Source organism: Ornithodoros turicata, chromosome 1 (assembly GCF_037126465.1).
Source record: "Ornithodoros turicata isolate Travis chromosome 1, ASM3712646v1, whole genome shotgun sequence".
Classification (NCBI taxonomy): Eukaryota; Metazoa; Arthropoda; class Arachnida; order Ixodida; family Argasidae; genus Ornithodoros; species Ornithodoros turicata.
In genome coordinates, this window is record NC_088201.1 from 148,155,600 (window position 1) to 148,177,606 (window position 22,007).

General features: G+C 45.4%; 1 protein-coding gene across 2 annotated transcripts in view; it reads left to right on the forward strand.

Moving 5' to 3' along the window:
* The window catches only part of LOC135370841 (uncharacterized), a 170,610-nt gene that overhangs the window by 143,104 nt on the left and 5,499 nt on the right, over positions 1-22,007 (forward strand). For both annotated transcript variants that reach the window (XM_064604719.1, XM_064604727.1), the window contains exon 6: positions 7,019-7,105. In XM_064604719.1, coding sequence (XP_064460789.1) covers positions 7,019-7,105 — 87 coding nt within the window. The remainder of the gene's footprint in view (positions 1-7,018; positions 7,106-22,007) is intronic.

Genomic DNA, 22,007 nt, shown 5'->3' on the forward strand with positions numbered 1-22,007 from the left:
TATGTTTCAGGTGTCTGTAGCATTGTGTTGACCATTAGTGGAGAAAACGTGTTGCCTCAGAAAATGGAAGGTATCGTTCTCACTGGCCGATGGTGTGCGTTTTCCTGGAGGAATTTACGATGAGGACTGTTATTGTGTGTGGGGGATAAGTTGAGTGTATGCGTTTAGAAAGGGATTGGTTTGGGAGAGTGTGTTTTCCACTTTGGTCAAGTGTTTCTCTGTGCTTGCTTTCCCTTGCTGTCTGGCAAACATGTGACTTTTCTGCGTGTGATGGTGATCGTTGAGCAATCTCCTGACATGCCCAGAACTGTTCTGTCATATGATGCATGCTTTCCTTTTGCTGACGCATGTAGTTTGGTATTTTTTCTGTTTGATAATAAACGTTCATGTTGTAGCCATGTTTTCACAATGACAATAGTTTCTTATAGATCCTTCATAATTTTGCGATTAAATTAGTTCGGAAAATAACCTCAAGGAGGGCAGGTGCGTGGCTTTATTCAGGAGGAACAAAGCGTTACTATTCAGTTCTCTGCCTGGCTTTCTGATGGAACGGATATGCCTCACGGAGCTCCTTGTATTTAGCCACTGATGGTGTTCCTTCTAGGATATTTTGTTCTGTCCTGATTTTCGTAAGACTATCTAGTCATTTAGATGGGTAGAAATATAGCGAACCGGTAGAGATGTAGGAAGGGAGTTGCCTCAGGACAGGAGCCGCCGATATTTCGAACAGAGACTGTTCTTCAATAGCCCCTGTTCAAAATATCGGCGGCTCCTGTCCTGAGCCAACTCTCCTCCTATATCTAGTGATTTAGTAAGTCTTTCGGATTAAAATGCTTAATTGCTATGATCAGCTTTCATGCCTGATGTTTTGTGCTTTTCTCCAATAGTTTTTCTGTTTCTTATGCAATCCTTATAGTAGAATAAGTGAAATAATCTTGGGATAGTGATTCAATAAATAACAGGTCCCCTGTCTAGAGCACAGCTGCACTTGAACCATGTAGCTGCATGCCTGAGTGATGACGTCATGCCACGGCTCTACTATTTCAGGTGGACATTGTTGATGGCATAGGATGTCATCATGACCAATGAGACAGGCCCGCAGAGTGTGCAAGGATATACTTCTCCCTTAACCTCTCACGGATATGGATGTATTTTTGGTAGATGGCGCAAGTTAACTCTTTTTCTAGCAGTTGTGTTGGCAATTAGTGGAAAAGTGCAGCCTCAGTGGGATTCAGTTTGCCTGTCAGAGGGTGCAGATGTGTTGCTCATTACTGATGGGTGGTGTGCAACGATTCTGGTGGATTTTGTATCGAGCAGGTTTACAATGAGGGAGTGCTGTGTATGTGGAAATACTTTGACGCCGGTGAGTGTCTTTTTCACTTTGTTCAAGTGTCTCGCTGTGGTTGCTTTCATTGATTGCCCAGCAGTCGTGCGATCTTGCCTCGTGTGACAGTGCTCGTTGAGCAATGACCTGACAATACCTGGTCTGTTCTGTCATATTATGTATGCTTTCTTTTGTTGATGCATCTAGCTATGTACTTTTTCTTTTCTAGACAAGAAAGATGCTTGTTGATCATTCTTGTCTTCATGACAAGATCAAGGTAGCACCCTTGATCTCATGATCAAGGCTGCTGCCACACCCTTGATCAAAATTGAAGTAGTGCTAGAACGATTCTTAATAATTTTATGAATCCATTAGTTCAGAAAGAAACAGATGCGTGGCTTTTCGAGAAGAAAAAACATTATGCTTCAGTTCTCTGCCTGCCTCTCGGATGGAACAGATGTAATAACTTTGTCCATGATTTATTTGCGATTAGCAGTCATGTGCCCGTGCACATCTGGTGCTGGTTGTTGTTCCTGTCTGTGCATCACCGTAATTTTCTGTCTTCCACAAAAGCTGCCTTGGGCTCGGGAAGGGCAGTAGCGATGGAATGATTGGGAACAATATTGTCATGAAATTAATACAAAACGTAACTGCTATGGGGACAGATGCATGACTTTATAGAGGAGAAAAAAGCATTACGATTTAGTTCTGCTCCTGGCTGTCAGATAGAATGCACACATTGTTCGGCACTCCATGTGACTGCTGTTGTGGTGGACAGTGGGCTGATTTGTTGTGTAACTAATTCTTTTGGATATGACAGCTTTGTCTCGGCCTTTGATGGCCTCAGAAACGAGAGTAGCGCTGGCGGGATTCTTAATAATTGTGTCATGAAACTAACTCAGAAAATAAGTACTAGGGGTGCAGATGCAGGGCTTTATAGAGGAGAAAAAAGCATTACAATTCAGTTCTGTGCCAGACTGTCAGACGAAGTGGATGCATCGTTCTGTGCTCCTCGTGACCGCTGTTCTGCTGATTTGTTGTGAGCCTAATTCTTTTGGTTGTTAGCTATTGATGTGTTCTTATTAGCATATTTAACCCTTGCTTTCACAGTGTGTGAGTATTTGAGTGTTATGAGTGCGCTTTATGAGTGTTTTTCTCATTGCTCGTCCAGAGCTGTCCTAACCTGCCCAGACAAGCCATGATGACGTCCCACTGGACATTCCAGGATGTCCAGAACTGGTGGTCACAAAAACGATGGTGGCCCCCCTTGTGTAATACCTTGGAATTATGTAGTCACATGCCTCTGTTCTCCATCGCCGCAGCGATGGTCAGCGGCCGTTCCTGACCGCTTTCTTCAAGATGGCGTCGTTGATCTTCAACTTAACTGCTTGTATTGCTATCTGCTTATATATTGCTATCTATTTTTTATTTTTATGACCACGAGTTCAGGAATTGGGTGCTGTGTTTGTTTCCTTATACTTGTGGTCAGTGCTTACTACCGACAGAGACACAAAGACGACTTTGGAAGACATCCCTCAGAGCACAATATTCCGCTACGACGGCAATTTTTTTTCTTCACGTTCATCATGATGATATGGCGTTAGAAGTCTTTAAGCGCTGCGTCCCTGGCCCGCAGCTCACTGTGGAATGCCCACAGGATAACTGCCTGGAGTTCCGAGATGTTCATTTTTGTGTGCCACCCGAGAGGATATCTGCTGGAAGTACGCCCCCTCGTGGAAAAAAAGGCCTGTTCCTATTGGTCCTGTCCATTCTAGAGTTGTATGGAGGGTCGTCGCAATATCCGCCATGAAATCTGCTATCAATGCGTTGCGTTCGCATGTCAACAATGACAGCTTTTGTTCACAGCTAGTCATACTGAAGGAAGCGCGATACCTGCTTTCCTTTCTTGTTGTTGTCGCGTAAGCCCTTTTTGATGACCTAAAGAAAGGTTCTCCCATGAAGACTAAGGATCCGGCTCCACGTAGACAGATCTGCGTTCCCAACGTTCACCATCACTCCAGTGAAAATATCCGACATCATCTCAAAAGCGGAGTCACGGAGCGAAAGAGATGGAAGCGAACCCAACTACCACATGGTGGGATAACATCTGTCCATGTGATGTCTAAATTTAGAGTAAAAGGATGTCTAATATACGTCGAAGGCATGGGCTCAAATATCAAATATCCGTCCCCTAGACGTCCAGTAGCTGTACTAACGTAACACTAGTACGCATCTAGTATTTGTACTTCTGGAGCAGAGACCTAGACATTTTTTATACCAAACCCCTACGATGAGACAGAACTTCAAGTGACTTCATGTGAGCGATGGCGCAGATGTACATTAGTCGAAAGGTCCACGATGAGATCAAGTTTATAGTTTAATTTAACCAAAACATCTACAGTTAGACATTGTATATACATGAATAATATCATCATTAGGTGTGATGCAGACTTAGTCTAGACATTTATTTTCGTCCTCATACTCATGCGAACATGTGTCATGCAAATATTACCTCTACATGAATGCAAACAGAGAATGTAGATATTTGGTACAAATGTTTTTATTTCATTGTCATAATACACTGAGCAACAACTGAGTATGGGCTTATTTCCACATGCACAATTGCACTCGGAACATCAGGAAAGCCTATCGAGATGCCCATTTGCTTCGTTGTGGTGTTTGCAACATTGGGAGTGTTCGATTCATTTCACTGCATCCATGTATGCCAATATCATTACATACATATAGTAGTTGAGGAAAATTCCTCGCCGTTGTTCCCATGGCACTCCAGGTTCACCGGGTAAGTGTAGGAAAGACGACGGTGACTGTAATCGAAATGCACTCATGCTGTGGTCGTAGGTACGTTCGTCTTAACGCGTCGTCGCCACGATGCTATGTCGTTAGCATGGATCTATGAGGCATATAACTCAGATCCTGCAGTCAGAATGGCCAGTTATGCAACAGCGTTTATTTCGTACAAACATCCGTTTAAAACGGAAGCCGCCTAGCAGCGTGGAACACAACATCCCTAGTAGCACAAAACGTCGCGGAAACGTCTTTATTTGGTCAAATTAGGATAGAAGATGATCAGGACGTCAACGCGACGTCTAGAAGCCGTAATTTATAGTATGTTTATAAGACGCGCCGATTTAACGTTTATAATACGTCTTCGACATCTCTGTTGAAGAGGTATCCTTAAGGAAGACATCCTGTAAATGTCTTCCATTCACGTTTGCAAGACGTACCAACTTTCCATTTATAATACGTCTTCGCCAACTGTGTTCAAGACGTATCTTAGACAAGGACGATTTGTGTGCACTGTATAAGTTTACTTTCGGTGGACCTACTGACTGTCTCAAAGTGACTCAAACCAAAAGCAGTAGGAAACACAGGCGTTGAGTTGACGGTCAGTTAATACTCCCAGAAATTTCCCACTTCAGTGTTGTTTGTGTGCGTAATTGAAATAAACTTAGACACCTCACCCTCCATTTTGACTCAGAGGCGAGCACGGCTATCGAGTTTACGGGAGTTTCTAAGACGAGCAATGTATAGTATCTGTTTTCCCTTTGCAAGGGAATAGACCACCTCTACGCTCTGGTTCCCCTACTTGTAACGCCGTGGAGGGAGCCTGCTGTTCTTACGGTGGGAGGACCTCTGCTAACGCGGTCCACCTTGGTGAACCGCGTCTTCGATTTTGGCTAAAATGCCACGTGGCAGTGCTGCTTGCAGTTCTGCTTGGAGAAACAGGAAATGGAACGTGTGGTGACGGTGACTGAGGTTGAAAAATGAAAAAAGAGGCAGATCTCCGGAAAACTGTACCCGGTGGATATCCACAGGGCTGAATTTTTTCACATTCAAATTAGTGTTCTAAACATTTTTTGGACGTCTTCAAGACGGCCACAAACACGTCTTCAAGACTCGGGAAAGCGTCAACTTATCCGGGGATAGAAGACGTTATGTAGATCAGATTGAAGACGTCTCCTAGATGAAAATGTGGTTGTGGCTAGACCTTTCCTCGACGTTTACAAAACGTTTTGTGCTACTAGGGATGTGACCTGATAACGATGTATCACATAAGTCATCTGAAGGACACGACAGATGTCATGATACAGATGTCACATGTTCATGATAGAGGCGAGCCATGGAGGTAAACAGGAGGGGTTTCCTGAAAGGTGCTTTCAGGAGATCAAAGTTAGGTATTAAGATGTAATGACTAACCCTAGTAGCACAAAACGTTTTGTAAACGTCGAGGAAAGGTCTAGCCACAACCACATTTTCATCTAGGAGACGTCTTCAATCTGATCTACATAACGTCTTCTATCCCCGGATAAGTTGACGCTTTCCCGAGTCTTGAAGACATGTTTGTGGCCGTCTTGAAGACGTTCAAAAAATGTTTAGAACACTAATTTGAATGTGAGAAAATTCAGCCCTGTGGATATCCACCGGGTACAGTCTACCGGAGATCTGCCTCTTTTTTCATTTTCAACCTCAGTCACCGTCACCAGACGTTCCATTTTCTGTTTCTCCAAGCAGAACTGCAAGCAGCAATGCCACGTGGCATTTTGGCCAAAATCGAAGACGCGGTTCACCAAGGTGGACCGCGTTAGCAGAGGTCCTCCCACCGTAAGAACAGCAGGCTCCCTCCACGGCGTTACACTTAGGGGAACCAGAGCGTAGCGGTGGTCTATTCCCTTGCAAAGGGAAAACAGATACTATACATTGCTCGTCTTAGAAACTCCCGTAAACTCGATAGCCGTGCTCGCCTCTGAGTCAAAATGGAGGGTGAGGTATCTAAGTTTATTTCAATTACGCACACAAACACTGAAGTGGGAAATTTCTGGGAGTATTAACTCACCGTCAACTCAACGCCTGTGTTTCCTACTGCTTTTGGTTTGAGACAGTCAGTAGGTCCACCGAAAGTAAACTTATTCAGTGCACACAAATCGTCCTCGTCTAAGGTACGTCTTGAACACAGTTGGCGAAGACGTATTATAAATAGAAACTCGGTACTTCTTGCAAACGTGAACGGAAGTCGTTTACGGGAGGTCTTCCTTTAGGATATCTCTTCAACAGAGATGCCGAAGACGTATTATAAATGTTAAATCGGCGCGTCTTATAAACATACTATAAATTACGGCTTCTAGACGTCGCGTTGACGTCCTGATCGTCTTCTACCCTAATTTGACCAAATAAAGACGTTTCCGCGACGTTTTGTGCTACTAGGGAATAGATTCAAATGCCTGAGGGTCAAAGTCGATGAGTACAGCGGAAGTAATTTTGCTATAGTGTATGACAAGTTTTATATTATCTGTCAACGTGTCTATCTTTGTCTCTGCAGGGTAACCTATCGAAACCCGATTTCTTGAATGTTTGACAGGATATTTTTTTTAAAATGTAGGCGTGCTTTCCAAGTAAGCCTCCAAGTAATTTACAAAAGAAAAGTATCACATACGTAACACTTTCTATTTTGACACGTTTACTGTGACAATGTTGAACTTTCTCGCAGTGCCCAAATTTTTCCATTAAGCACGTTATCTTTTGGCTGTAACACACTAGAAATATTGCAAGTCTGTCGGGTGCAGCTACAGAAAGAATATCATGCTGGCTCATCATCTGCTCGGGCACAGATAGGGTTTATAGTACATGCACAGGTGTCTCTTCCCAGCATAACATTCCTCGTTCTCTTCTATGCAGTACTCAATATGGACTTTCGGCTGCAAATATTATTGCAAGAGGAAGCCTCACAACATTGTCAATCATCCTGATGGTCGTGCCTGTCTGGTAAGGTAGAATCAATCTTTCAGGGTAATTATTGAAGCACTACAGAGTCAGGAAGTGACAACCTCATTATTCATGGGTACCTTGCACAGACTTCTATAAAATTTGGGATTAATAACAGTGAAGTACCCTAGTAGCACAAAACGTTTTGTAAACGTCCAGGAAAGGTCTAGCCACAACCATATTTTCATCTAGGAGACGTCTTCAATCTGATCTACATAACGTTTTCTACCCCCGGATAAGTTGACGCTTTCCCGACTCTTGAAGACGTGTTTGTGGCCGTCTTGAAGACGTTAAAAAAATGTTTAGAACACTAATTTGAATGCGAGAAAATTCATCCCTGTAGATATCCACCGGTACAGTTTTCCGGAAATCTGCCTCTTTTTTTATTTTTCAACTTCAGCCACCGTCACCACACGTTCCATTTTCTGTTTCTCCAAGCAGAACTGCAAGCAACACTGCCACGTGGCGTTTCAGCGAAAATCAAAGACGCGGCTCACAAAGGTGGACCGCGTTAGCAGAGGTGCTCCTACCGTAAGGCGGCAACCGCATGGAGCAACTTTTGCCAACTGAATCGGGCCAACGGAGCGCCAACTCAGCGTGAACGGAACGCTATCGAAGCTATGCAACCGCATGGAGCAGAATGTCCACGTTCAGGTTGTCATGGGGAAGCGTCGGCTTAGCGTTTACCACCGCTTGTTGCACGCGATGTGGCAGTGGGGTGAGGGTGGGAGATATATTTATTAGACGAAAAGGAAAAAAGACGATATGGCAATGCTTATTGTACTAAATTGCTGTACGCATTGTTTAGTAACATAAATGATGTTTTAGCGGTTCTTGAAAAAGTACTGTGCTAAAAACATCTAGAGATCAGGTGTTTACAAGAAATTTTGAGATACGAAGAGAATGTTGGCTTATGAGTGTTTCTAGCAATGCTCACTAAAGAACTATCAGACTGCATTTTTGTTACCGCTATCTCCTCACATTTCCGATTTCCCATGTGCCACAAATAATATTTTGATGTTTCATTTAGTCACCTTCGCCGTGCACACACCTTATTGCCACCTCCTGCCAAAGGATATATTTTAAGTTGATGTCCATACTGAACAAGTTTGACGTTCCAAAGGGGTGGCCTCCTTGAAACATCCGATATTAATATATCCACGTCGAAGTCCGCGCGACGGGCCATCTGCGTGTCCTTCTAGGAGGCAGGGCGACGAAAGCAAAGCCCGCAAAAAAAAAAAAAAAGGCGGTCACAGGTGACTTTGTCACGTGCTTGTGGCATTTCCTGTGAAGCGTGTTTTCATTGGCGCACACGGTTCCGTCGGGTGGCGTCACTTCCCCTCCTCAGACTAAATATCTATCCTTGGCAGAAACCGGCTCATCAGTCTGTCGTCTATTGTTCGCTTAGTAGGTCACCGTTCCTTTCATGTTCTGCTGCCATTCAGTTGGCAAAAGTGCTCCATGCGGTTGCCGCCTAAGAACAGCAGGCTCCCTCCACGGCGTTACACGTGGGGGAACCAGAGCGTAGAGGTGGTCTAGTCCCTTGCAAAGGGAAAACAGATACTATACATTGCTCGTCTTACAAACTCCCGTAAACTCGATAGCCGTGCTCGCCTTTGAGTCAAAATGGAGGGTGAGGTGTCTAAGCTTATTTCAGTTACGCACAGAAACAACACTGAAGTGGGAAATTTCTGGGAGTATTAACTCGCCGTTAACTCAACGCCTGTGTTTCCTACTGCTTTTGGTTTGAGGCAGTCAGTATAGGTCCACCGAAAGTAAACTTATATTCAGTGTACACAAATCGTCCTCGTTTAAGATACGTCTTGAACACAGTTGGCGAAGACGTATTATGGATGAAAAGTTGGCACGTCCAGACGTGAACGCAAGATATTTACAGGATGTCTTCCTTAAGGATACCTCTTCAACAGAGATGTCGAAGACGTATTATAAACGGAAACTCGGTACTTCTTGCAAACGTGAACGGAAGACGTTTACGGGAGGTCTTACTTTAGGATATGTTTTCAACAGAGATGCCGAAGACGTATTATAAACGTTAAATCGGCGCGTCTTATAAACGTACTATAAATTACGGCTTCTAGACGTCGCGTTGACGTCCTGATCGTCTTCTATCCTAATTTGACCAAATAAAGACGTTTCTGCGACGTTTTGTGCTACTAGGGTATGTAGCTAATTCACCTTCAAGTCGGTACTAGGGTCCATGATGAGAGGCGGCATGAAAATATCCAGAAGGGACCGTTGTTTCAACAGGCGCAGTCATGCAATGCACGTAGATTAACGGCCGACAGAAGAGCCAAAGAAAGGAGAGAAAGGCGCGAATGGCATTGGAATCGATGTTTTCCGTTCGACAGCATTCATCGCCCGAGTCTGAAATGCTCGGACGTGACGTATATTCAAGTGGTAGGGAATGAGCACGATTATCCGGAAACACAAATGGGGCCTGGACACCATTAAAGTATAAATTAATTAGCACATAGGATCCCCCACAGTAATCAGCATGCTTCAGTGAGTCACCACACTAATTGGGGAGCACCTAACCAGTGTCCACACCACCCTTCACTTTTCGCATACTCGTGGTCCTAAAAAAGAAAAAAATAGATAGAAATAGAGTGGACAGAAACAATTTATTCGGAACTGCCGAGTGGCCAGCGACCGTCATGTTGCTTGTTGACGGCCAGTATTTGCAGAGGTCGACGACAGGTGGCCACCTAGTTGCAAAGCATCAGACCAGATGGCGCCACTGTCATACTTCCATGCGAGAAACAACAAAACAAGCAACAGGACAACAAAATACTAGCGGCGGGTAAAAATTACAACAAGAAAGACACGAATAAACAAGTCTAAACATGCAAGAGCGTGTACAAGACATCAGGAAAAAGCCCTAACTACTATGGCAAATGCTAAACATGCAACAGCACAGAGAAAAGGCTTACGGCTCAGCCCAGCGTGACCACACATTGCTACGAAACTCGAGGGCTAACACAAGATGAAAACACCAGCTAGGAAGGCACTGCTAAACAAGTCTGGACATGCGACAGCACGGACAACATATACATCGGGGGAAAATAAGGCTTAAGGGGATCGATTAGGCCTAGCCGCATCACCAGCGCACAGCAGCTAACAAAAGATGACAACCACAAAATGCTAGACACCGGGTGAACACAGCTAAACGTGCGACAGCACGGAGAAAAGGCTCAGGACGCACAATGCTACGAAACTCAGCGGCGTGGAAGTCCCTGCCAAACAAGGCCAGTCATGCCGAGAAAAGGCCTAACCGCTACGGGAAATGGTAAACATCCGACAGCACGGAGCGTGGTAAAATGCGCAAACATAAGGAAAAAGGCTACGGCAAACCACTCACCTTTTCACCGCGGCGACGGAGCGTCCGCTTGAATCCGCGGAAGACGTAGATGGCCGGTGTGGTCTGAAACCACCGCTCACATTCCAAAAACAGGGAAGGAGCCAGCGTCACCTTTTTCAAGAGCGACGCCATGTCTTTAATGGCCACAACGTAATTGTACGTTTTCTTGTCGTTGGGAAGTGATATGAGTTTAAATTCGACGATTTTTAACAGAAAAGTCACGCAAATTTCGAAGGCGGATACCATCAGCCGCGGCTGTTGGAACAGGTACGATATTCATCTGTCCGAACACGTTGAAGTATTTCCCTTGTCGCTTCGAAGTGTTGTTTCGGACCGCGAGACGAGGCGTCGTAACCGTTTTTTAAATGTTCATCGTCGACGACAAAGAGTCCAGCCGTGTGCACAGTGTCCTGAGCTAGAGGCGTGGAATGAAGCACGACGTCAAAAATATTCCTCTAGGCGTACAACTCGATGGAACTGACGAGCTTGTTGTTCGCGCAAATGGTGACCATCTTGAACATGCCGCTCAACAGATGGTTTATTGGGAAAACGACATCTTTCTCGTCCATTTCTCGTCCGTCATCTCGAATGATGCGCAGTAAAGACACGAAGCTGCCATAGACATCCAAGTGTGCCCTTTGCAAATTTTGAATAGAAAATCCGATCATGGTATTATTTACCCCGTTGACCGGATAAAAGAGTTGGTAGAAATTATCTTCCACTCCGTATTGAACACAAGGTTCGAACATCGTCACGTCACTATTCAGAGTGTTGACCGTTGCGACTGTTTTTGTCGTTCGTTGACGTCATGCCCGGAGCGCAGCGGAAGTGTGACCCCCATGGTGAACCAGAGATATCTGCAGGTGCATCGTGTGTCGGCGCGTTTTGATGTATTTTGCGTTGTAGCTCCCCATTGTTCGTTCCAGAGCCATGCATTGAATCCAGCATGTCTCTCCCCTTTGCTATGGCTGTCTTTTTTACTGCGCCCGATGTTCCTTCGCCGTCGGCCAAAATCCGCGCCAAGCACTTCAACGTTTTCGTAGCGATCGATTGTATTTGTTGCCAGATGGGAATGATCAACTTGGATATGTTACCCAACACTCTGCCTCCTCGTTGGAAAAGGGGTCCCGTATACTCGTGAATTATTTTGGGGGAATTACGATACATATTTAAAGTGCAACGTTAAATTGGTTCTACCTTTGGATTGCAACGGTAAACGTCTTCCCGTTTCGTCCGTGAGAACAACCGTCACTGCGGGAATTTCCAGTTGAGACAGGGTAAAATACTGTCGCCGTCACCGTCACCGTGGGGGAAAGGTGAGTGATTTGCTGTAACCCGATGTTTTCCCGATGTTTGTGCGTTTTTACCACGCTCGTGTTAAGCCTTTTGTCCGTGCTGTCGCATGTTTGGAATTTGCCGTTCCGGTTAGGCCTTTTCCCCGCATGACTGGACTTTTTTGCCAGTGACTTCCATGCCGTTGAGTTTTCTAGCATTGTGCGTCCTAAGACCTTTCTCCGTGCTGTCGCACGTTTAGCAATGTTTACCCTGCGCCTAGCATTTTGTGGTTGCCTTCTTGTGTTAGCCGTAGTGCGGTCGTGATGCGGTTAGGCCTAATCGATCCCCTTAGGCCTTCTCCCCCGATGTGTGTGTTCTCTGTGCTGTTACATGTCTAGACTTGTTTAGCTGTGCCTTCCTAGTTGCTGTTTTCATCTTGCGTTAGCACTCGAGTTTCGTAGCGATGTGCGGTCGTACAGGGCTGAGCCTTAAGCCTTTTCTCCGTGCTGTTGCACGTTTAGCATTTGCCGTAGCGGCTAGGCCTTTTTTTCAATGTTTTCTACGTGCTGGAGAATGTTTAGACTTGCTTAGCAGAGTCTTTCTTGTTGCAATTTTTACCCGCCGCTAGTATTTTTTTGTCTGTCTTTTTTGCATAGAGCTATGACTGTGGCGCTATCTCGTGTGATGTCTTGCAACTTGTTGACCACCTGTAATCGACCTCTGCAACTAATAATTTGTTTGTCTTCATTCTATTTGTGTCTACCTTTTTTCTTTTTTATCACCACGAGTATCCGGAAACATGCAGGGTGGGTGGATACGAGCTAGATGCTCCTCAATTAGTGTAGTGACTCACTGAAAGATGCTGATTGCTGTGGGGGATCATAATTACCTCTAATTGTTAATTTAATGGTGTCCAGACCCCTTGTGTGTTTCGGGATAGCCGTGGTCATTCCCTACTAGTTATTCACACATACATTGATTAACACACATGGATTCGCAATAGAGATTACCTCACCCCAGCTTCTTCTGTTCTCGCTTGATCCAGTACTTTTCTGCTTCTTCCAGTTCCTCTGCGCTTAATATGCCCGATATTCTTTCTTTTGATATGCGCTTTATGAAACGAAATGCTTGTGCCGTTACTCTTAGCAGCTTTTCGTAATCGCTGAAACGGTTAATATCAAATATGTCTTGTGTCTCATCATGATTCATGTCTGCCGAAAGTTGGACGGCCTGCACAACAACAACAACAACTTTATTTTGACTTTGGAGAGTGGGGAGGTTCATCGCCGGACGGCGCATGGACGGCTTGCACGGTTGATTTAGTGTATGTGCCTTCCACACCTTCATCCCTCAAATCTTTCTTTTCGTTCGCTTGGCTTGGCCATCGACCTTTGTCTTCTAGCCATTGAGGCTCTTCCCACCACAATTTCGATGACAATAGCGTTTTTCACTTTACTCCTCGAGTCCGCAAATCGGCCGGATTGTCTTGTGATCTTACATGTTTCCATGCATGCTTCGCAGTCACTTTTCGTATTTCTCGCACCCTGTTTGATACGAACACCTCTGCGGAGGTCTCGGAAGATATCTATTGCAATGCAGTCGTAGAGTCTGTCCAACAATAAACCTCATCCAACTTACGTTGAAAGTTCTGTTTTAAATAGTCCAGCAGCTTCGCTGTAAGAGTTGCTCCTAACAATTCGAGCCTTGCTAATGATAACGGCTTCAGAGGTGCAACTCGTGATCTAGCCATGAGTAATTGCTTTTTGCAACTTAAATCGTCGTAATGTGTAACCATGTACGCTGCGCATCAGTATGCTGCTGGACTCACGTCTGAAAATATGTGCAGTTCAGTACGTACGTCCTTGCTCTTATTTCCGTCGTCATAACATCTAGACATCGTGATCTTTTGCAGCTCTTCTACGTCTGTAAACAATTCAAGCCATCGCTCTTGTTGATCCTTCTGCAGGTGATCGTCCCATGAGATCTTTGTTTTCCACAGACCCTGCACTAATATATTTGCTGCAACAATTACGGGTGCTAACATCCCCAATGGATCATATATCCTTCCGACACGTTGTAGCACCATACGTTTGGAGCATGGTGATTCTTCGTTCATGTCTTTCACGATATTTTCTGCAGACATTTCGATCTCATCTTTTTCGAAATTCCAGTTAAGTCCAAGTACCTTGATTTGCCCTTTTTCGCGTACTTGTCTGTCACGTTCTTCTCCCAAGAAGTCACTTGCAAATAGCTGCATCAGATCCTTGGAGCTTGACGTCCATTTCCTTAATTCCATGTCAGCTGTGCCAAACATCTCTCTTGCTTCTAAATAAACCTTTCTTGCATCCTCATCACTGCTTCCTCCGATGATCACGTCGTCGAGGTAAACAGATTTTTCCAACATCCGCACAGTGCCCTGGTACTTATCCTTCACGGACTGCAAGTGTGCTTTTATCATCGCTGCTAGCAGAAACGTGCTCGAGGCAATTCCAAAGGTTACCATTGTCATCATCCATGTCTCCAATTTGTTATTTTCCGTAGTATATGGTATGTGCTCCCACCACAGCATACGAAGTGCATCTCTGTCTCCTTCTTGTATGAGAATCTGCAGGAACGCCTGTTTCACGTCTGCTACTTTGTCCGTTCTGAAGTTGAGAAGAACCGAGACTATATCGGGGTTAAGGTTCGGCCCTGCATCCAAATAGTCGTTTACAGATGTCCCGGGTGTCTCAGCTGATGAAGCGTCGAAGACGATTCTGATCTTGGTGTTTGTTCTGTCTTCCCGAATGACAGCCTGGATGGCTTTGTCATACCTTTCCAATAGGGTTGTGTCCTTCTGTAGCCTCTTTGTTAGCTGCAATAGGCGTTTGTGGGCCAAGTAATAATTATCCTCCTGATTGACCTCGTGCTTCCATGTAAGTCTCACTGCATATCGATTGTTGACCCTTTGAAGATTCCTGGAAAACTCTATTACCGTATATTCTCGCGTATTAGCCGCACCGCAGATAAGCCGCAGGACTCGTTTTTAGATACATTTTGAAAATGTTTTTGCAGATAAGCCGCGGGTAATACGACGCGACTGCTTTGTGCGCTAAACCAGTGATGCACAAACAAAATCAATAGAGACGCGCAGCGCTCGTCGACGCCGTACTCCCTTCCAGCTGCCCTTTTCCCGTACTGGTCCACGACGTCGACGACTTTCAGTTTGAAGCCGCTGTCGTAGCTGTGCCTCCGCGTTGTAGACATGCCTTACCTCTAACTGCCGTGCCTGTGTCCACGAATGCTGCTGCTCTGGTCAAATGAGAACTGACGCTTAGCTGACCACGTTTTACCCCGATGTCAGGTGTATTGAACCCTTCCTGTGGGTCTGCCGACAAAGGAGACCGTAGGGAAGGCCATAAACCCTGTGGTCCACATTCCGGTGTCGGCATAATGTATAACAAAGGAGGCCAGTTCTAGTGTTCTACTAAGATCGAATTGTGCCCTTGTTGCGTGTTCTTCGTGGATTGACGAGTTAGTGGTGTTCCAGGAGACATTAATCACTGTCACCCCTTTTGTTAAAGCTGCGTGGGGGAATGTATTCGGAAGGTCAGTCCACTCGAATATGGACCCGCCCCTGTTCGGTAATGTTCGTGCACTGGCAGGGCGGTCCTGCTCCGAAAAACATGAGGCACTGTCGGCCCTTTCGTTTAATCCGGGGCATGGGGAAAATACCAGGGAAAAATAGCCATCAGATAAGCCGCACCCGCGGATAAGCCGCAGAGCGTCCGCGAAAAAAAAATCGCGCATAAGCCGCGGCTAATACGCGTGAAAATACGGTAGTCTCTCATAATCTTCGGTTGTAAAATCTCTATGTTCCTGCGTCTCTTCTCTCCAGAATGCTTCTAATAGTTCGTCTTCTAGTTCACATCCAAGCGACACTTTTAGCACATTGACTGCGGCCTGCCTAGTGCATCGGCATTTTAAAGTAACCGGCCCGTGTATCGCCCAACCGAGAGTTGTCTCCACCGCTGTTACTGAATCGCGTATCCTGTATGTCTTTCCAGTGACAAGTTTCCAATAGTGGTCTGATCCTACCAGGACGCCTATTTGATCGTCTGCTACTGTTTCTTCGTCTCCCAAATGTCGCTTAACTTCGTCTGGTAGACCTTGCATGTTGGGATCCACTCTTGGCGAGATATTACTTTGTAGCGGCACCGTCATCGTCATTGATCATCCCGATCATCTCGAGCATAGCGCGCCGCTGCAGAATAAACAGTCGAGCTTCTGGCACGAACCCGAGCTCTTGTCTGCTCTTTGCCTCCTAGCCTCGACAACTTCCTATCTTCTCTACTTCGAGAGCTCTGATCGTCTCTGCATGTGTGCCCTTGTGGTTCTTTATCTTCAGCTCAACGTCTCGCATCTCTTTCACTGAAACTGCTCCTCCAAAAGATCCGATGAAAAGATTCTCCGTTCCCAATATTGGACATCTTAGTGTCTTGGACAATGACTTTATAATGAATGACCTTTGACTTCCAGTGTCCAGTAGTATCCTTGCTGGTTGCGTACCTTGCCTTCCCTCTATTATCGCTGTAACGGTTGGAAGCAACACCCTCCTTGAAAGTTCACTTTTTTTGTTTCTTGCATCTCGTCTTTCGGATGCATGATATGTATGCTCTGTCGAACGCTCTTCTGCTCCCTGTTCTATTCATCCGTGGTCTGGGTTCGGCGGTCTACTGTGCCTTGGATGACTTTCCAACTCGTCCGCTACACCAATGATGATTATGTTCTGCTGTTTCGGCACATGCTTGTAGCGTGTCCGCCTTTGCATCTTCTACATTTAATCCTGCTGTTGCAAAGCTTTGCTGAATGCCTTTCTCCTGTGCATTTGAAGCCGCGTCGCTCTTCTTTGAGTTTCAGCATTTTAGCTTCATACGTTAGCGATTTCTGGCACTCTTCTGATTTGTGGTTAGATTGACCACAGAATATGCATTTGCTTGTTGCGGTCATAGAAAAAGCAGCAGATGATTTTCCTCTTATTCCCTGTAATTTTCCCGTTGTGGAGTACGAGGTGTACTGTTCCCGTTTGAACTCTGCCCGCCATTTATCGTCGTCTCCTTGACATTTTACGAAGTCTTGCAGCCGTTGAAGTAGTCTCTCAAGCTTCTCAACATTCTCCCTCATCAACGTAACCTCTTCCGCTTGGTTCTGGTCATGCTGGCCATTCCTTTTTCGTTCTTCTTCTTTCGGTTTGAAATCAACAGCGACTTGCTCTGGAATGCTCTTTAGAAGAATGGGTAGCAGCATTGTAGCATACGATTCCAGTTCTATGCCCAAAGACTCCAGCCCTCTAGTGTTGACTTCAACAGTCTGATGTAGATATCGAAGTCCTTCCTTGTCATTTTTCGACATTACAGGTTTTATATGGATGAGAGAATCCATGTGACTGTCCACTATATGCTGTGGGAGTCCAAATCCCTCTGTAAGAATTTGTACTGCATGGTCATAGTTTTCTTCCGAAACCTGTAATCCTTCAATTGCAGATGCAGCGGGTCCCGCCCCAGTAAACCAGAAATATTCCAGGTACGTCCCACAAAGGTCGCACACGTCGCATATGCCAGCCACGTCTATGTGACGTTACCTCTACGTCCACAATGTGACTTTCAAAAATATCTTACTTTCTATACCCTGGGACATCTCATAGATGTAAAAAGAAAGGAGCAAGCGTTGCAAGGGTTGTAACAAAAGTCTGATATCAAGAAACTGAAGCACACCAACAGTGGGGAACTCAATAGTGAAAACAAGCTCTGGGGCCGCGGACAAAATTACATTCTTACATTGAGCAATAACACTTTCATTAGTAGAAACGAAAACCGGGTCATCTACGAACCTTCTTACAACGACGTCATTTGAAGACAGAGAGGATATAAAGGATAATACAGCATTGTCAATTACACTCAAGTAAATCTCGGAAAGAACAGGCGCGATACTCGAGCCAATACAGATACCAGTTTTTTGGGTGTACAATTGCCCGTCAATACTTATGGCAGTAGATTTCAGATAAAGTTCTAGTATGCGCAAAAATTCAGTCACAGATATACCAACTTCCGATTGAAAACGCACCAAATTATCTTCAAGAAATCGGCGTACTCTGTTCAACAACACATTCTCTTGCAGTGAATAGTACAGATCCTTGATGTCCAAGGAAAAAGCAAAGCATTTCTTACCATGAAACAATTGTAAATCCGAAATAAGTTGTCACACAGAACTGTTGTGAGTGAGCAGTTTAAGTTCCTTGTTTCATCGGCGGATACCTTATGGGCACTGCTTCTGGGGCCAAACTTTCGTCACACCGTGGAGTTTGCTCAGTGGACCGCCCTATGCAATTCGGCCTTCTCTTACAAGTTTTCTGCCTTGAGATCTTCTCTCCGTACGCCTGCACATCAGCCAAGTCCGAAAAAGTCGCCGCCTTCTTGCTTTGTAAACCCTACTACTGCTCCCGTGTCCGCCCGCACAACTGCGATCTTGTCAAACGCCCCTAAGTTTTGTTTAAACTTAACCCCTTCCCGTTTAGATGTAGCTGCTTGCATTTATAAGGTCTCGTCTGTCATAACTGATCCTACCTTATCCTCGTCTTTCATTACTCAGGCAGTACACCACATTTCGCACACTCTGGGTTCCAAAAACCGCCCCTTAAACCGTAATCTCTCTCCTGTTAAGTTAGTGCGTAATGAATTGTCTGAGAAGAACGTATGTCTGTTGCAAACTGACAAGTCTGCAAAATTCGCTGTTTTACCTGAAGGTGTTTTTGCCTCTAAGAGATCGGCGGCTGTTGGAAATGTTTTGAAACCGTATAATCATGCTTTAGACAAGCTCAAGAGATCGATCTGCTCTATTCTTCTTGACAGTGATCTCACTGGCCTATGTAACTGTATACGCTTTGCATCTGGTGGAACTTTCGCCGTAAAGTTCCTGCTCAAGGATCACAAGGTGAACATGCCGCTTAGAATCGTAATCAATGAGAATCAAACCTGGCAAAAACTTGCAGCTTGACAGTGATCTCACTGGCCTATGTAACTGTATACGCTTTGCATCTGGTGGAACTTTCGCCGTAAAGTTCCTGCTCAAGGATCACAAGGTGAACATGCCGCTTAGAATCGTAATCAATGAGAATCAAACCTGGCAAAAACTTGTTTCGACCTTTTTACAAAAGGAGTTTTCTTCTATATTCGTCCCTAGCGCGTTAACTTTGAAGAATTCTGAACAACTTATTTCGAATATACAATTGTTTCATGGTAAGAAATGCTTTGCTTTTTCCTTGGACATCAAGGATCTGCACTATTCACTGCAAGAGAATGTGTTGTTGAACAGAGTACGCCGATTTCTTGAAGGTAATTTGGTGCGTTTTCAATCGGAAGTTGGTATATCTGTGACTGAATTTTTGCGCATACTAGAACTTTATCTGAAATCTACTGCCATAAGTATTGACGGGAAATTGTACACCGAAAAAACTGGTATCTGTATTGGCTCGAGTATCGCGCCTGTTCTTTCCGAGATTTACTTGAGTGTAATTGACAATGCTGTATTATCCTTTATATCCTCTCTGTCTTCAAATGACGTCGTTGTAAGAAAGTTCGTAGATGACCTGGTTTTCGTTTCTACTAATGAAAGTGTTATTGCTCAATGTAAGAATGTAATTTTGTCCGCGGCCCCAGAGCTTGTGTTCACTATTGAGTTCCCCACTGTTGGTGTGCTTCAGTTTCTTGATATCAGACTTTTGTTACAACCCGTTCTTTGCTGGGCTTACGGCAAATCTCAAGCTAAACCCATTTTGCCCGCTTCAAGTTGCCACTCCAAAACTGTAAAACAGGGTTTGATCACAGGTATTCTATCGAATGCGGTAAAAAAATCTTGTTGTCATCAGATTCTTCTCTCTGCGGAGAGTCAGCTTCTCCGTTTGAATGATGCTGGCTACCCCCAACACATGTTACTTGGTTCTTTAAATGTTTTGTTGAACACCTTGCTTCCTCGTTCGCCTGAAACTAAGCCTTCTGTTTCCAAACGTGTTGTATTACTTAACTTCCACAAAGTGTCTCACAACTTGTTGGCCGTCGCGAAGAAATTTCAAGACAGCCTTGTTTTCAAGAACAACTTCCGTCTTGATCGCCTAACGCCTTTTGCGAAACCTGAAGTTGCCTGTAAGAATCACCGGAACAAATTCGTCCCCTGTTGTTCAAATGTTGTTTATCAGATCCCCCTAGCTTGTGGTTTCTGTTATATTGACCAGACAAAGCGTTGCTTAAATGATCGTTTGAGAGAGCATTCATTAAAAGTAAAACATAAAGCCTCAAACTCCGAAATTGCAAAGCATTTGGAAGAATGCTCAGTTTGCTTCCCTCTATGGGATGAAACAATTGTAAAGGCTTCTGAATTGGACCCCCACAGAAGACTTTTGAGAGAGACCCTATGTATAACCTCTTGTGGGAACTGTGTCAGCAACCCATCCGTAATCCTCGGTTCGGCCTTGAGCAGACTTCTTGTTCCCCCGAACTGACCCTTTTTGTCCTCAACTGGTTGTTCCCTTCCCTCTGGTTGTATATAATTCTTGAATGTGAAGTAAAATTTTCAGCTGTGTTTGAGACTTCGTGTTTGTGTCTGTCCTTTCGCGTTCCCTAGTCTCGGGGTTTTACATTATGCGTTGTTTACTGTGTTGCTTGCCGGTGCGCTGAATTTATTAAATTTGTCAGCAATGCTGACGGAGATACCGCATTGTATCCCGTTCACCCAGGCGTCCCACGGGGAAGCGTACTCAGCCCCATCTTGTTCAACATAATTATGCCTGCCTCCCTGCACAGCTGCCAAGCCACACCCACATCACAATCTATGCAGATGACATTTGTATTTGGACTTCTGCTCTTCTTCGATCCAACGTCGTTTGCAGCGCTCTTTGGACACAATCGCTTACTATCTTGCGACCGCGGCCTAGCCATCTTACCTGCAAAGACTCTAGACATGGCCTTTTCACGGAGTTGATTCCACAAATATCCACTCTTCATCGACTGTTCGCCCCTAACCTTTGTCAAAACCTGCCGTTACTTCGACTTCACAATTGACCGAGGTCGCACATGCTCATGCCACCTGAATGGCCTTGTTACGAAAGCCTCCAGGCAGATCAATGTCCTGAAACGTATCGCATGTGTGTCCTGGGGCCCATGCTACCAGGACCTCCACCGGGTTCACAAGGCTCTTTTTTTTTGGCACACTGCGATACAGCCTCCATCTCCTTCATGCCCTCAGCATCACCCAACAACAGGAGCTCCTGAACCTTAGAGACCGCAGTCTACGTGTCTGTCTTGAAGTGTCTCGAAGAACGCAGACATATTCCGTACTCGCCGAAGCTCGGGAGCAGCCTTTCCCCATTCTGCGGTACTTAGCAACACTCCGCGTCTACGCCCGCTCTCTGAGGCAGGCGTCTCATCCCCTCCGCCGCAATGCTGTGAGATTCTCTCCGTTTGCTTTTGCCAATGCCAGTTGCCCTCTAGCAAGTCAATCTCCCGTCCTCGACACCTGCCTCTTCCTTTGTGCCAGCAATGTGGGCCTTAACACGGCCTCGCATTCACGCTGAAACGCATACCACACCTCCCCTGAAAACACGCAGTCAGCCGTGTGGTAGCCCAACAATCCGCTTTGACACACCTCGTCTCTACTTATCCCCGTTGCCGATAAATCTTCACCGTGCCTCCGCAATCTCTGACGCACCGGGCGCAACCTCTTACGTCACCGATGCAGACCATGAACATGCCTATAAATTGCCCTACCCCATGTCGTCCACTGAGGCTGAACTCCTGGAATGCATTTCTGACTTGCCACATGTTGGGAAATGGGACGTCCTTACCGACAGCAAGACGTCCCTCCTCGGGTTGAGGTCGTCCCGCCCCAACCTCATACAAGATGTACCCAGCCTGACCACGCAGACGTAGAACAGACTCTGCGCCAATGGTAGTGTTTTGTCCCTCTAATGGGCGCACGGCAACACTCGCGCAGACCCGGCTGCAAGACCAGATGCCGCAGCTGCTACTCTTGGCACCGCAAGTCCGCCCCTTACACTTTCGGCTTGTCATTTATCTATTTGTCGTCGGTGTGCTGCCTGTGCAAAGCATATAGATCTAAAGCCGCCGCCTACAACAGTCACGTGTAGTCCATCGACTCCTAGATGTCCTTCTTGACATGTCGCTGCAGTCGTCAGAAGGAATCACTGCTGCACCGCCT